Genomic DNA, 17358 nt, shown 5'->3' on the forward strand with positions numbered 1-17358 from the left:
TCGGATTTCGAAGCAATTTCGCAGAATTTCGAGTGGAAATGAATTCGTTCTGAAGTGGAGTCGGTGGAATCTTTTGAACTGGTTTAATTAATTGCTAAGCATGTTCTTTAATGCTTCCAAAATACCCTCGAATCCCATTCTGGTCTATGAATAAACTTTAGAACCATTCCCAACGTCCATGACCCATGTTACAGGACAATGTTTCCTAATTAAATGCTTTATTTAAAGGCTACGAGCAATCCCCTCGTGAGCCGGGTTGATCCAACGCACAGCTTCTGACAATCGTTTCTCGAGTCCAACGACATTTAGGAATGACTTTGCACCGCGTCGTTCCAATCTAATCTCGCAGCAATCGCTCGGGGACTAAGTTTCGAGTCGTCCTGGCACCCGCCGGCATCGCGCCCCAACTCTGGCCTGGAAACCCTACCCATATGTCCCGCACGAATATATGTGTCGTCACCGAAAGCGGTACGTCGAGAGGCTAACGAACAGTGCAATTATTGCCGAGTTAATGTCCTTGGATCTTTGGACCGGGGTCTCGAAGAAGTGGAGTTTGTCTTCCCCAAAAACCGCAATGGAATATCGACCAACTTTCCCCCATGGTACGGCTAAGGCGCCTGGTGTTAACTCCATGTTGGATGTGGTGTGGTTACTTCGGGGAACATGTGCTTTGTCAGAGCACTCTAATTGAGATCAAACAGCGTACCGTGCGATGCCATTCTGGTGCTTGCGATGGAGAAATAAAATTGATTATGAGTTGAATGGCTTGAGGCAAAGGACATATATAAAGTTAATACAGTTGGCTGTGATATTTATGAAAGACTGTGAAACTAGTCTTTGACTACATCATTGAAAGATAAAATACAGTAAAACAAAAATAAAATGCAGAATAAACAATCATTGATGGGGCACTTAGTAATTAAGTTCAATAAAGAAACCAATAAAGAGAACTATAATTAAGTTTTAGTGCCTATATGCATAGATAATCAGGCAACATTGTTCGGGGCAAGTTGGTGCTGGAACTCATCAAGAAATTTAGCACACCACTAACACTGCTAACCAGCATCCTTGGGTCAATCTGCACGAAAAGAGCCTCTTTTGGGCAAACAAAATCGCACCAACCGTTGAAAGGGGCCTAATCAAGATGAAGAGTTATGCGACGAGTCTAAGAGAGAGAGAGAGAGAGAGAGAGAGAACCTGTTTCTTTCCTGTTCCATTGGGCCCCATTCCCGCTGGATGCGCTGGTGGGACGAGTAACTCACTTCCGAAGACAAACTTTTCCTCCCGGGGTCATTAATTAACTACGGTAAAGCCGGTGCAGCACGATGGAAAAAAAAAGTCAAGACCACTTTGAAAGCACGAACCTGCCGGCAGGAGTGTGTTTGATTCACTGGAATCCTTTGTCGATGCCACGTGGAGGGGTAAGAGGAACCACTTCCGATGCGCGGCCGTGATTGAATTAGTGTGGACTAGGAAAGTTTTCCACCGGACGCTTCTTCCATCAAAGCGGCTCATCAGCATCCTCGGGAAGCGTTCCTTCACGTTAGTGCTCTTATCATCATCATCATTATCATCATCATCATCATCGATAAAAGCTAACTTTGACTGCGATCATGTTTATCGATCCGATTTTCCATCGCCCCGCCAAAGGGAATGGAACGAGCCTCCGGTTTTGCGTAATCGGCGAGATCGGATACGGTGATGCTGCTGTCTGAAAATACCATTTTATTTTTAATGATACGATAATTTACAGCGCGCTTCGCGGAGCCACCCAACCGCCATTTATCTTCCGCTTTCGGCTTTTCGGGCCACAAAGTAGGGGCCGCCATTTTTCCGCCTCCCGCAGCATAGTTCGCTAGAAAAGTGTGCTGTATCGTTTCCAAGGGCAACACACCATCGGCAGCACCTTTTAACTGCCAGCCGGTGCGGAACGGGATCGTTTGTCGCAAGAAGATGGAAAGTAATCAAATATTGGCTTTCCCGTTGGCTTCCGTTGGCCAAACCCCACTCCTCCTCTCCTGCCCCGCCTCGTCAGCAGCGGCATCAGGTCCTCGCGGGTTTCGGCTCGGTAAGTGAAACAGAAGCGAAAATTAATTGAACCTGTGTTTAAATGTGCCTTCGCGTTAGTGTGTTGGTATATTCAGTGCTACTAACGTTTGCTTGTGCACGTGCGTGTGTGTGTATGTGTGGGTGTGTGTATGTGCGCGCGCTTGCTTTATGTGACCATTTGTTTCAATCACCGTCGGTACGTATTACGGTGGATGATAAACGAGTACAAATCGAGCGGAAAATTAAACAAATGGTCGCAAGGCGGACGAAAGCTGAAACATCGATGGAGTCAAGCAACGGGGAAAGCGGGGGAGGACCAGCTGTGGTCTCCCATCAGGTCGATGGTCGTGTCCTTTCGGGGTGGAGCTGATGGTTTTCTAATACTGTCCTGTGTCAGGGCCACTGTTGGTCTGTGCTTTTATTTTCTGCAAATTTTCATCAGTCAGTGGTGGAATTACCCAACCGATCGGATGATGAAATCGACGTTGTCGTCTCAAAGCTGGGTGAGCTGATGATGGTACGGACAGCGTCCGGTCACCATTTTCCTGCCCGACGTACACAGCTTGGGAGGTTTTCGTGTTACAATCATTGGATTTTGAGTCGCAAAAGTTTATTGGATTTCTATTCGCCCGATTGTGGACGGCAATCAATCAATTGCTGCTCATTGCGGACGTGGTAGTGATTGAATGCTTTATTTTATTACAGCACGACGAGGAGGAAAATTGCTACACTTGACTGTTGGCTTTTACGTTCCCGGTTAAATTCTTGAAATTAAATAAATCCTCGATAATTTGATTCTAATGGTGTGAATTGAAAATTCTTTCTTTTCGACCGATCGCGAAACGAAAGGAATGCATCATTTAATTCGTGAAGAATATGAATAGAAATAAGAAAAATATTTTTGCTTTCCAAATGGAATGATCGCTAACATTAGTCGTCGTCGGAAGCAGATGGATGAAAATATTGACGCATAATTTATTTCCTATGTCGTGTGCTAATACATAAATTGAGCCCAAGATGAAAAGATTTATAAAGAAGGTCAAGTTTGCCACATAATCGTTCTGAGACATTTCTGTGAAATTCTTTTAATTGAATGAGATTTTCAAATATTTCTTGCCACACATGATGCTGCATATGGCATGATGGAGACGCCTAGTAGGTGTTAAACTATAAGCTTCAAATATGAAGTACGAAAAAAGGTAAAGTCGCGTTTAGACGCAAAAAAATTATCATTATTATGAACAGTTCCTCTCCGAGACTCATAATCATCGGACGCGTTTCTGCTACGCTCGCAATCCCTGGCTGTTTTTCTTCACGTGTGCGCCAAGTTTAGCTGCTTTTTTAAGCGAAGATGGAGCAAGCCCTCAAATGGGAGAATTCGTTCAAAGTAAACCCGATCAGACCGAGAAAAGCCGAGGTGCATGTTCTACTCGGAATGCTCCTTTCGAAGAATGGCGTAGTGAAGCGAGCTCATCTGGTCTCGCCTGTGAACACCGTGTTCGTACAGATTAGCTCGAAGGAGGAGGCCGAAGAAATCGTGGAGCAGCACCGTGGCAAGCACGGCAAAACCATAGATGATGTCTGCTACCCGATTGCAATGTTAATGAACAATAGTCTACAGAACCCCAAAGTGTGACGATTTTCGCACCACACGCTCACCATCCGAAATTTTCAAAAAACTGGTATATAACTTATCACCATGAAGGTGATTGGTTTTATTTCAATTATTCATCATCGTGATGCGGGCTATGATTCCACGGAGACTGAGGCCGGGAAAAATCATGCTCAAAATAGCGTCGTGATGGATTCGAACGAAAGTTTGACCACCTTCTGGTTGACGTGACAATATTAGGTGAGACAAAGCGATGTGTATGTCGTGTCTGCCGTTGCACATCCCATACCCGCGCTAGCTGCAGGTGTGTAAATTGGTTGGCCTACTGTAACGTTGTCTGAGAAGTTGCACACCAAGTAGTGGAATAGGGTTTGCAGGTCGTACCATTCCATTAGAACACATCCCACCTTTGTTGAACGATCGTTCAAAATATTTGCCTCGTTTTCTGTGTCGATACTGAATTGTAAAAGAAACATAAGGTCATACATTTTCATTCGAACATGACTGAATCTTCAATTGCAAAATACTTACGTTACCGAGTAACTGCTGAGTGATGCTTGACCAAACATATAGGCGTCGAAAAAGATACTATTTAAAAGAATATTATTAAGTTGGTTTGTAGTGGTATCTCCTAGGGAATCTAGCATGTTCTCGTATGTAGCAGTCAGCTGCCCTACGTTGGCGTAATCTGCAGTATTCCGACAAGCATCTCTCGCGACGTTGCAAGAACGTGCATTGTGACCGGCCTGGGTGGCTAAATTCGCGTCCCACTGTAGCGCGAACATTCGATTAGCCTGGGAATTTCCATACGATCCAGAGGCAAACGAATTGCGTTTATCATTCATAAAGGACAAGATGAAGTTTTGCTCGTCTGCGAGAAGCGGTAGTACGTGTGCATTTAGTTCATCGCAAGCCGGTCCTCCAGCGATTGGAGGTGGGTCGCATCCGACATTCGTAACCCCGACAGGACAGTAGGCATTCAGAGCACAGGAGTCCGTCGGACCTGGGTCAGGAGTAAGTCCTCCAAGGAGAAAACATGCTGTGGAAGAAATCGATGAACGAGAGAAAATTATCAACAATGAGTTCGCTTTCAAAAGACAAACGAAACCATCCATACTTACAGAACACTAATTTATCCATCTTACTGTATGCTGTCTGGTGCTCTAAAGAACTGGCTTATCGAAACACAATCAGCATTGCCGAGAATGGCAATGTTTCTGTAACTACTTCTCGAAACGTGTCCCTTTTATACCAATGAAATATGGATATTTGCTTCAGCGTGACGTGTCTTAACATCTGGATTTTAAAAAGTGTACCATATCACCAAGGCCAATCCTCGCAAGAGTTTCCCTGGAATCAACCGTAAGGAAAGTACGCCCCTTCTTGGAAATGTATGATTTCTCCAAAAAGTACTGGCTGTCAAGATAAAGTAAACTACGTCGCGACACGAAGACAAACAATCACACTTCGTCGATCGGTGGCTTGAACCAACCGTAAACACAGCATGCCTCACTGTTTCCAAAAACAATCACGGTTGCGTGGAAAAGAACTGTGTGTACTAAATAAAGTAGGCTACGTCGCAAAACGACGACAAACAACCAAATGCAGACGACAACCGTAACACTTCGCCGATTCGTGCGATTTTCAAAGCGTCCATACGCGATTGTACATTATTCGTCATTAATTTCAGGTGCAATATAGAGCGAACAACGGCGTTTAAACAACATCAACCTGATCTATGTGAAGTTATGTAACAACCGAAATTTAATTCGTATTTTATAAAAGTAGCTGTTCCACCTATTCCAGGGGTCGGCATGCATTTCCTAAAAATGCCAGATGATTAGAAACCTTAAACGACGATTTCATGATTTCAAAGTAAAGAATAAGAAAATAAAACTTCTGTTGGAAGGAGGTATTGACTTTCTAAATAGTAAAGTTACATAAAAAAGTGATAAAAGATAAAATGTTTGAAATTTTATCGTTACACTTTTTACAACATTTCCATACTTATTTTATTTTATTTCGTTGAATTTTGATGTTTTTCAACATATACATGTTTGGTTTGTTTTATTGTTAATTATTGTTTTTAATTGCACTTGAAATTAGTCTTCTATGCAAATTATTCTAAAGTTTTGGTTTTACTGGCATACTCTCAGTAACTAAAGTAACTCAGTTTCGAGAAGTTTTCACTATTTCGAGATTTATGTGAGCGAGGGTGAGCGCACGAGCCTAGGAAATTTTAGAACGATCAATAATGCAAATACGATAGATTAATTCGAACAAAAAGCATACAAGGAAGTCACCTGGTATTGAAAAAGTTGAATCTTCATTTAAAAAAAAAATAAACATGACATCGTGAACAAATCCGATAAAAATTTAGATGGGTTTTTTGTATGAAGCACTAATATTTTCTTACGGGCCGGATAAAATCAGTTCGCGGGCCGGACTTTGCCGACCCCTGATCTATTCGATAGAAGAAGCAGTTGTCTGCAGGTATCATCTAATCTCTATACCACACATTGTATAACAGCTCATATCATCCTATTTTGTTTAGTTTTTTTTTTTCAGTTTTACGCGTTTGTTCTATACTCGGCTTCTTCTGCGTCAATCTCATCATTGGTTCAATCTTTGAACATGCTTTAGTATGAGTTAGTGTTTGTTGGAAAGTTCTTGCAACTCCGCAGACTCAACAAACAACTGCCGACGCAACAAACAACCGCCGACGAAACAAACAATCGACCAAGCCATGTAGCCATCACGTGGAGCGTTGAGGTCGAGGTTGACGAACGATCAGGTTTGGATCAGAACGTGGAGCATTTTTGTCAGTACCCGTTTAGTTGCGAGTTAGTAAACAGTTAAGTTGGAGTAGATGGACACGTCCGGTCTTCTTTCATCACAGTTTAACTGATCGTGGATGGACATGTTCGTCTCCCGTCAACAAGGTGTGAACATCTGTTTCTAGAACGTGTACCTTATCACCAAGGCCATGTTGAGAGAATCATCCCATTCATTTGTTAAAAAAGTTGAAGAGCCGGTTTTATTCTGCTTGGAGAAGCTCTGTTGCAGCCGGATTTTTTCCTTCACAAGCATTCGTTAACCCTTTACCGGAGTATGCATTCAGCGCTCAGCAGTTCGTCGTTCCTGGATCAGGAGCAAGTCCTCCAAGAAGAAAGCATGATGTGAAAGAAATCGTTGGTTAGTGGAAGTCGTTGAAAGTGGAATAAAACAAAAGATTTTATGACTGCTTGTCACTACAGGTGTCCACTAGCCAGAATTTTACTATCCAACGAACGTGTGACAGCTTATTCACCTAGGTCCGATGGAACGCAGTCAGCCATTTTCATTCTGTTATCGTTTTACTACAGGCACATCAAATAGCCCGCGTTTGATACGAACGATACTGGTTGTTTCAAAACAAAGCGTTCGTATATATTTTCAGATTTCTTTATTTTAATTTCTAGTGAGTTACAGGTTAGTGTTTTGTCATTTCACTTTCCGCAGCTTACATTCACATTGGTGTCGAGCTCATGTGTTTCTTTTAAGTTTAAAATGCCAAAAACATAGTTTTGGAAATCACCCCATATTTATAACCGCTATTGTAATGTTCAGCGTCTTCGATACGTAAGATCGATAGCTGAGTTTACCTCTTTAGCTGATGCAGATCTCTGCGAAGCTGGGCTAACACCATCCATAAAAATGTCGGTTTATTTCGTAACTGGTCTGTCGAATTTGTTCTTTTGTAATATCCAGCTAATCCGGATTGATTAAGGAATGCGGAAAGTGCGGAATATCTTTCGGAATCTTTTCAGGAATATGTTTCTGACGTCAATGGAGGAGATGCTAGGGAAAATCCTTGATTCGAATAGGATCCAAGAATACGAGGAAGATCCTTGAGAAATGAGGAAGAGTCTTTTGAAGAAACATTTCGTTATTGGACTCTGGTGACAGGACAAACTGTTCATGCTTTGAACCTTTTACTCGATCTTCTGAGGAGCACTCCCATGGGTGAGTTGCCGAAAGATGCACGAACATTATTAAAGACCAGGTGAGTACTTGCTAAAATTGTCAATTGTTCAATTGAATGAAGTTCATAATCCTCAACCCCTTTTTTAGGTGTAGCAATTTACATCCGTACCTCGAATCTCTACACCTGGATGTATCAGTAGTAGGACTACCATTCCACTACAGTGATGAGTAGTGGATTTAACAGTGCTCGAACTGAGCGTGGATTTAACAGTGCTCGAACTGAGCGGTCGCAGAGGGCCTCGATCCTCCAAGGGCCAAATTCGTGAGATTTATTCTTCAAGAAACATTCTATTCAACATTCCTTATTGATCGACAGGTTTGTACGGGGTCAGTCTTGTCATGATGGATAATTTTGATGTATTTCATACTGAAATAATGTAAGTATAAACCGGCATGTAATGAGAGTTGAAGAATAACTAAAACAAATGTTTTATAGCAAATCAGTTAGAAACAGGCATGTAATCAAAACATCAAAGTTTTGGAATATACCAAGTATAGGACTAGAAGAATGCGTTAAAAATCTTAAATAGTTTCATCTATCTGATATCGAGCAATGGGGTTTTCACATATTCTGCTAGGAGTTGCCATACATATAAACGATGCATACAATTTCAGCGGAACAACATTATCAATCTTAAAAAGAGGTACGTGTATGAACGAGTAATTTAAGCGATTCTTGATAACGGAAATATTATTACATAAGTTTTTAAAATTTCCGCAGAAAACTTAATTTCCACTTACCGCTTAGGGCATCCGTTAGTGTAAACCGCGGACACTGCAGCTACTCAGCTCTGGCATTCGATCCGGTGGGAAATCGGAAAGATTTTCTATAATCATACCCGAAAGTCATCGGGAAAATTGATCCATTTATCAGTCACTTTTGACGGATCATAAATCCGATCGCATGGGAACAAAGGAAAACGTACGCGGTCCTTTTTCCAGCTGCCCTTTTTTTTCATTCCATTGCCCCGAAACATTTTTTGTGGGGTAAATCCATCCCCGGGAAATCTGATACACTTTTGGTACAGTTTTTCAACCATCCCTTTTCATTCGAAGGGTTATTTGCAGCCACAATCCCGAACTGCTGAACATTCTTTCACCGTGACTGTGTGCGTGCGCGGTAACATGCGTTTGTTTTTCCAATCTATTGGTCTTTTTTCGTTCAACAGGCATTCAGTTGAACGGTCGGCCGAATGGTGGCTTGTGAATTCGAATGAAACATTTTTAGTTGAATTCTTTCGGAAAAGAGCAACATTAAAATGGTTTTCATTCTATCGCGGAATGATTTCACGGAAAATGGCTCCCTCCAGTGGACAGGACAGGGCGGAGGCGGAGGAGATTCTAGGGAACAAACATATCACAACCATCACCGGTATATCTTTTTCCACCAATATGTCTGCTCGCTGATGTCGATGAACGCATCCGTGTGCCATTTTTGCTTACGAACGTGGATCTGCCGGACGGACGGTGCTGGTTCGTGTGCTGCCTTTCCGGTGGAAAATCGACATCAAAGCCGGCGTTTCACGAGAATGGACGTGAGAGTTTGCGTCACGATCAAAGTGACATTCGATGTCAGATTTAATGGACGTGATGTGCGAATGCAAAATGGCGCAACGGTTTTGCCTCGAGGAGCCGGTCGGTAACATTGTTCGCGGAAAACCTAGAGAAAAAAAATTACACTTATTTCAAAGAATGATACGGTGGAATTTCATTTCGATATAAAAACTTTCAAAAATGTCATCGTCGATGGAAAATGTGAGATTTTTATAACGTTTGGGAAAAAGCTATGCTCCGGTATCAGTTGCATATTTATCATGCATACCTATCAGTGATTCATTTTTAACATTTTGTAATACATTTTGATTACTTTATGCAAATAATTTTAAACAGTAATATCGTTTACGGTGGAATTTCCATCTGGGTAATTGGCATTTTCAGTGACGTTAAAAGGGCGCAGTTTTGGAATCATTTTTCCCGGTTATAAGGGGTGTTGATTATTAAATAAGCATCTCATTCATTAGCGGTAATGACAGTGTACATTTAGCCAACGGTTTCCCAGAAGAAGAGGCACAGCCAGCCAGCCAACCAGCCAGCCCCAACCCTCGGGCTCCACCTTCACACGTGCCGCCAATTAACTTTACCACCAGGAAAGAGCAAAAAAAAAGGTTGTAAGGGCATGCAGGCATTCCCGAAATTACTTGCGGTGGGCCGCCTGTCGCTAATTAAGGCACCCATAACGCTAATGACTCTCGTTGCCTTTTGGGTTCGGTGGGGAGGGAAAAAATTGACGAGGACATGTTGTTTTTTTCACTCGGAAAAATCATTTCAAAAGCTCCTTAGTATCTCCGGAACAAAAAACCGAATTAAGAGGAAACCAATATGGATAAAGTACAGTGCTTCGCTTGTCGTGGCGGAAAAATGTCTTGTGCGGGAAAAAAATAACATTACCGGGCCATTAGGTTTGAAATATTTGGAAGGGCAAGCATACATAGGAGGGAGGTTGTGGCTGAAGGAAACGAAGGCGTGCCTCTGAAAAATTGAAAGTAATAAAAAATTTACGGTCAAATCCCAAAAGTAATTAATCTTCTAGAGTCAGTGCATCTTCGAGGGGAACAAACGGTCAAGAGGGCCTTCGTGCAAGCAGGAACAAAGAAAGGGAGAAAAACTGGAGCTCAGAACACAGAAAAGTAAAATCGTCGAATGCGGGTCAGCGGTGAAAAATGTCGCCCGATTTTATTATTTATGGAAGGTAATGTAGCGAGCCGCAGGCGCGATTCTGACGAAAAATAAAAACCCCGGTGCTCACCAAAACCGAAAAAAGGGATGACAATTTTTCCACCTTCATCTTCAAAGTTGCCTTTTTCGCCAGTTTGGTGTTTGGAAAGCCGAACATTGGCTGCTTGGGCAACGGAAAGGTATTCACTTCGTAGGCGTGAAGGTACATCAAGGTATGATAAATGACCACTAGAAAGCCAACGCCTTTTCCACGTTGATTTTCGTTCTTTCGTTCGTTCTTTCTGTCGAAAGGATGAATTTTCATAAAACATGTATGACTTAACTGCATTAGCAAACGGGTTAGAAAGCAGAAAAGCTAACATAATTTGGGATTTTCCAGCTAGGAAGAGGTGACGAACCATTTGGGGTAGATATAACAGTTTGGCTTGTATATGACAATTAGGTAAAGTGAGTTTTTCCACATACCGTATTTTTATTTTATTTTCTAAGTGAGAATGTTGTAATGGAAAGAAATAAGTTGTAATTCTAATTTTATGTATCAGTTACCATCAATTGAAACTAATCATTTTGTACAAGTTTTATTTTTATCAAAAGCTCCATCAAGTTAATGTGAATTTGATGAGTACAATATTAGCTAAACATGTTATTTAACTACATTGAAAAAAGCGACGAGCGTAAAACAACGAATTAACGATTGTGAAAATTTGTGAAAGTAGAGACTAAAACATTCCTGATAAGTTAAATAATTTGATCTTAAAACTAAGGTTTTACAAGCATAATTAACTCGGAAGTATTGTTGCAAACGACTCATGGTTTAGACAAAGGTTTTACAAGCATTATTAACTCAGAAGTATTATTGCAAACGACTCATGTTAAGCAAAATACATCGAAAATATTTGAGTAGTATTATCCAAAGACGATCGCGAAAATACGATAGTATTCTTGGGAATTCACCATCGAAATATAATTCGCCACAAAATAGTTGAGACTCACGAAACGAAATTTTACCGTCTTCTATGGTGCTAATTTTAACACAATTAATCATTTCATTACCACGTCCCGGAGCGGGTGAAAAGAATACTTTCTCGTGCAACGCCCTACGCCAGGCCATAACGTCGGAATGTGGCCCCAGAATTGCACCGGGAAAACTTTCAATTGAAAGCCCATTTCCACACGATTCCTTTTAGCAACAGGTAGGTTTACCTTCGAGCTTTGCATGCCCACGTCGCTGGTTTGCTCCTTTGGTCGACGATAATGTTGTAGTTCCTACCATTGCACATAAAAAGCTGCAGCACGACCAAAGGAAAACAACTGCGCTTTGCGTGCAGCCCGTCGAGCGCGAAACGATTGCCACTAATTGCAGGTTTTCCCGCCGGGTTAGGGCACACTTACTACTTACAGTGTTTTTTTTATATTTTGTTTTCCTTCCCTAACGTAAACTTTATACACTCCCCGCTGTAAACAACTCGGGCGGATAATTTATGCAAGAGGCAGGGTCGTTTAACTGACCTTTCGGTGCGGTACTCGGAACTGAAGATATATTATTAAACTCAGTTAAGCAGCAAAGACTTGTCAAATGTGCAATTTTCATGGAACAATCTTAAATACCAAATGATCATGCTCAAGAAACTAATGCTAATTTGTTTAATTATCGTTGCGTTACATTATTTACTTTAATGATGATGATCTTTCTTGCGATGTAACGTAATATAAATATTCCCTTTTCATACACTAAAGAAGTATAGAAAAGAAAAAGTTCTTCCTTGTAAAAACATTCTAAAGCTTTTTGAAAACTTAAGCTCGTACACTCACTAACAGTTCTCTTCGTCGCTATGAATCAGATTGGAATCCTTTTTACCCAACGAATAGAAACCCGAGATAGAATGTAAGAATGCATACTTCTGCTAGCGGAACAGATTTTCATGAAAATTAGACATTCATTAAAAATCCGAACCGTGTATCCGTACAATGAATGCATCGTCGCAAAGCTGGCGTTCCTTTGAGTGCGAGGAAAAACCCTGCCCACAAAAAACCATCCCGGCTCGTAATGTGCCATCACCACTTTCGACTGAATTATGTCGCTACTTAAATGGCGGGATATATGTTCGTTTCCACCTGTTCGTGTCTGCATGTGTGGGGCTTTAGTTATGGCGAAGGTAACACCCGACGGAGAGGAATGGATCGACGATGGGAAGGGCTTAGGAATCTCTTCCAAATTGGCACTTTGGATAGAGGAAAAAGGTGAAGAAAAAAGACGTAGGGAAAGTACCTCACACGTACACACACACATACCGGAAAGGAATGTCGGAGACAAATTTATGCTTCCTTTTTATGCACGGCCACCATATCTGCATACATAGCACTCCATGGCGAGCACTCGATGGATGGGGGAAAATTTTGGGAAAATTTACGTTTCCTTTCGGACGCGTTCTTTTGTCGATTCGGTTGGGGGTGGTGGGTGGGAAATCTATTGCACTTCGAACGATAGTACCCCATGCACCACGGTTCAACCGGTGGTGTTCGAATGATGTGAATTTTCACAATCTTTTTGCCCGAGAAGTTGCTTCTGCACACCGGTTGCCACTTTTCCGAAGGTTTTCCCGGACCAAGAGGAACTTGTAAATTTTGCTGATTTGCCAATGCAAAAGATGCAGCATCGGTTCCGTTTCGTTATTTCACCTCGAAACCATAAGGTGGCCGATAAGCGTATTAACAATATAAGACGTTGGATTGAACCTTTGCAATCCTTTTGCAATCAGCGTTTCGCTAGTATTATTTTCTTTCAATGCTACAGTTACGTTTATTCCAATAACAATACGAGCCATTCTCGGTGACATTGTTGAATACATCTCTTACCGTAAAATATGCCATTTATTTACAAAAATCTTACACATATCTCATGAACAATTTTGTAAAGAAAGCGACGCCCCACGCTCCAGCGCATAACACACGCACACACGTAAACTCATTCAATCACAAGCGAAGGATTTGTTCGTTACTCCAATAATGTTTATCCGTGCTTTGTTGTTTGTTTTTCCTTCTTTAGGGAGTGGGTGTTAATCTAATACTTGGGAATCGCCTTCGTCCCTAAACCTTCGTCTGTGACGCTTTTATTGCACACTTCGCTTACATTTAATTCATACGTCTCCAGCAAATATACTCCTCCGTTTATGTACGCGAATGAGTGATGGATTTTTTTATGTCGACGACGCTGGATGGAGTATGCTCTTTTATTTTCAAAATAAAGCCGTGCCTGGTTTCATTTATCGGCGACTAATTAACGTGTTTGCACGGACCCACACGGCCTGCCTGCCTTGCTGGCTGCAAAAAAAATATCTTGCGGTACTAATCTCTGGACAAATAGAATTACGTTTCTCTACCACACATTTGTGCTCGCTCGATATCGTTCCATCGCTAGCAACTAATCGTTATATTTTGTTTCTAGGGTGTGTGTGTATGTATGTTTTTGTTTGTTTGTTTGTTTGTTTGTTTGTTTGTACATCGTTTTATGGAGAGTAAGGGAACGGCCTGCCTGGGTGGTAATTGGTTTTCCCATTCGGTTTCCGGATGTTTCCGTCCTATCGCGTCTACATCAACCCAAACTTCAAAAGCTCTGAAACTTAACGCCGGATCATTTGTGCCTAGTTTCTGTTCTATTTTGCGGACGACAATATTTATACCTCTATCACTGGGATTGGATCCTATAACGGTATGAGTGTTTGCTTGATGAGCCCCCGCCTTCGAGTTCCGTCACACCCCCTCATGCCACACGTGCACCAGCAAAAGACACCGTGGAAAATGTTTCGATTCGACCGTGGATGCTATATTTCGAGGATACATTTGAGATCATTTCGAGAGAAGCTCCGTATGTTTATCGTTTCGTTTAGCTAACTTAGGGAATGGTTTAGTATTTCGTGTTCTCCTCAGCCAGTCGCCTCATTGTTAATCTCATTGGTTGCGATCTACCTAAGGGGGTTGTTGTGTAAAAAAAAAAGAAGCGATCTAAGCATATCTTCCAATGACGCGGTTATATTCTACTCGTAATTAGCGACGTTTTGTGCTATTTTTTTTACCGCCGAGGATGAAAAACGAAACCAATGAGCGTCGAGAATACTTTCTAACCGTCGTTAAGGGCCGGTGTAACCCAGCCGTACTTTTCGTGCGTTTTCACCAGCGACCGGAAGGCATCCTCGGCCGAGCGTCTGTAGGAAATAGTTGAAGCAGAAGTGCATCGTAGCGAAATAGGATATCAGCAAGGCTTTAATTAAATTAATTCTTTCATCTCATAATGGTCTCACCTGCTGAAATCCTTGGCGGACTTGGGCTTTCGCGACACCCGACCCTGGCCCTTGACCAGGCTGGCCGCAAACTGCATCAGGATCGCCTCGACCGTGTAGGCGCTTGCCCAACCGCGCGGCGTCAGCAGCTCCATGCAGATGGCACCGCCCTCCATCACGAAGCCCTTCTCGATCCGGGGCTCGACGACGCGCATGAACGGTGGCGCGAACGGGAAATTCTCCGGGAACACCAGGTGCAGCAGGATGAAGGGAATGTTCAACTCGACGAGGTCCTCCGCCAGCGGCGAGTCCGGGTCGATCCGGAAGAGCCGCGCGTGCCACTCGTACAGGTTGTCGTTGATCAGTTCCACCTGCGTGCGTACATGTATCGGGTTTGTTGTTGTGTTATGGGTTCAAGTTTCCGAGCGTGGGGGTTTCTGTGTCGGTTGGAGAACTTACCGTAAAGCAAGGCTCGGCACGGGAATGCTGTAACCGTTCGATCTCCTTCAGCTCCTTCATCAGACGGCGCGACCGGATGGTGGTGTCGAGCGGTTTTGAGACAGGAACGTTCATCATGGCAGTGGTGGTTGGGGCGACCACGCTGAGAGTAGGGAATATTTATCGATAAATTCATAGTAACGACCTGTCTACGTTCAATATTGTAGAAGAGAGATTTATTTCTTATATAGCAGATACCTCTTTCAATGTTATGAACACTAGAATTCTTGCCGTTTAGACAACTTTGTCCATTTTGGAAATTTTTCATTTTTAAATGCTACTTAGTACACTTGTCGAAATCTTTCGTCGTGCCTGATTTTTATGTATCTCTTCGACTGTGTGGTCCAGAGAGAAAGTAAGATAAAGTCTATAAAGCTTTTTATCGATAAAAACGTAAATAGCTTTCGAAGAAATAATTCGTTGCAAAGTATATGCGTTAAAAAGTTCATATGTTTTGTCATCTTTTCATTGTCACCTTCGTTTTTCATGTTGCGCATTCGCTTTACAAGGCTAATTTTTTTCTTTAAAAGTAAAAAAACAAGTTCTTCCAAACACCATACTCGATCTTTTTACCTTTACACCGTACAATCGGAGAAAAAGTAGGTTGAATCGAAGAGGAAATAATGTTAAAAAGTTATCAACAAATGTATCAAACTGCAGCCGTTTACAGAACAATTTTTTCTCAAAATGAAAAACTTAAATTGACCATCCCAAAGCATTAGTAATGTCCACATTATTTTTGTCAGGCGGCGCATCGGTGAAATTAGAAAAAAAAACCGTTATTGTAGTTTTTTGTTCGAAGAAAATAATCGAAACAAAAAACTTTCAAAGTGTCAAGAGGATCGCTTTCGGGTGCTTGTCTTCATACACCCAAAAAACATTATATTGATACGGTATTTGAATTACTTTTTCGAAAGTTATTTGAAAACCAATAACGGAATGATAGAAGATCAGTACATTCGTAAGAAAAGATCACCATTCGAAAGAAAAGATAAAAAGCCATCTCCAATTTCACTGAGCAAATCGTGAAATCCAATCATGAAGCTGAAAGCGAACCTCGCGCCCATGCGAAGAGAGAATGCAAAAATCGACAAACCAAACTCACCATCGAAGCCGTCGCATGGGACTGTCGGTGTTGGCTTTACTATTGCCGCTACTATTGGTGTTGCCGTTGGTGGTGCCATTCGACGCTAGCCCCCCGTGAGCCCCGCTGCCCGCACTCGGTCCACCTCCACTGCTACCGCCGGCTCCACCACCGTGCGCCGTCGTCGTCGTAGCCGTCGTCGTCGTTCCCGCCGAATGGGGAAGGTGAGCGTGCGACAGGTGGTGGTGTGCGGCATCGGATGCTTCCGTCGGGGCGGCCGTATGCGTGCCGTCCTTGTCCTTGCTGTCCTTGCTCTTGCTTTCGGAGCTTTTGAAGAACTTCCTAATGGCGGCCGTTACTTTCTCCTTTGATCTGGACGACATCCTTCGGTTCGGCGTGTTTTCCACGAGATTTTTTTTTATTTTCCACTGCAACGTTCCGTTGTTTAGCTGTAACGATAACACGCTGCCCTGTATGGCGGTGAGGTCAAAAAAAAAAACACAACCCCCTTGGACGTGACTCCCACACGGTCGGTGTGGTGAGATCCCCTTCAACGGCGAGTGTTTGGAATTTTCTCCTCGTTTTAACACGCTTTCAATTTTTGGCCTGCCCACGTGTGCGTGTTAATCCTCCTTTTATATCTCCTTTCAAAAAAGTAGCTTCTCTTGTGTGTCTCACAAACGCCTTGCCAACCGCGAATGTTGGTTTATGTCCATCACGGCTGCTTTACGATGATGTTCGCTGCAGTCGTGTCATTGGAAACCGATCCGAATGCCGATGGAAAGCCACTTCGAACGATATTGATTCCGATTCTCGAGTGTCGAAACCGTCGACCGTGCGGGACGGGACGGGGACAAAACAAACAGAAAGCATTACTGTTTGATGTTTGCTGCTATTATATACCATCGGTCGATGGCTGCATCAAGAAAGCGACTCTGTTAAAATATCAACAACGACAACGTCAAGTCCGCGCAGTCAACCATTCAAATTGGATTTATTTCATTTTGGTTTTTGCGCCCCCAGAAGGTCGTCTCCCAATGGGAATCTGATAGAACTCTCCGGTTGGAAGGGGAAAA

General features: G+C 42.5%; 1 protein-coding gene across 1 annotated transcript; it reads right to left on the reverse strand.

Annotated features, from left to right (window-relative positions):
- Positions 1–13259: 13259 nt before the first annotated feature.
- LOC131262824 (ubiquitin-conjugating enzyme E2Q-like protein 1) lies at positions 13260–16665 on the reverse strand. Its single transcript, XM_058264906.1, has 4 exons — positions 16304–16665; positions 15160–15301; positions 14722–15071; positions 13260–14625 (listed from the first exon to the last, which is right to left on the reverse strand). The coding sequence occupies exons 1-4, from the start codon at positions 16663–16665 to the stop codon at positions 14541–14543; spliced, it is 939 nt and encodes a 312-aa protein (XP_058120889.1). The 3' UTR covers positions 13260–14540.
- Positions 16666–17358: the final 693 nt, after the last annotated feature.

This window comes from Anopheles coustani, chromosome 2 (genome assembly GCF_943734705.1).
Source record: "Anopheles coustani chromosome 2, idAnoCousDA_361_x.2, whole genome shotgun sequence".
Lineage (NCBI taxonomy): Eukaryota > Metazoa > Arthropoda > Insecta > Diptera > Culicidae > Anopheles > Anopheles coustani.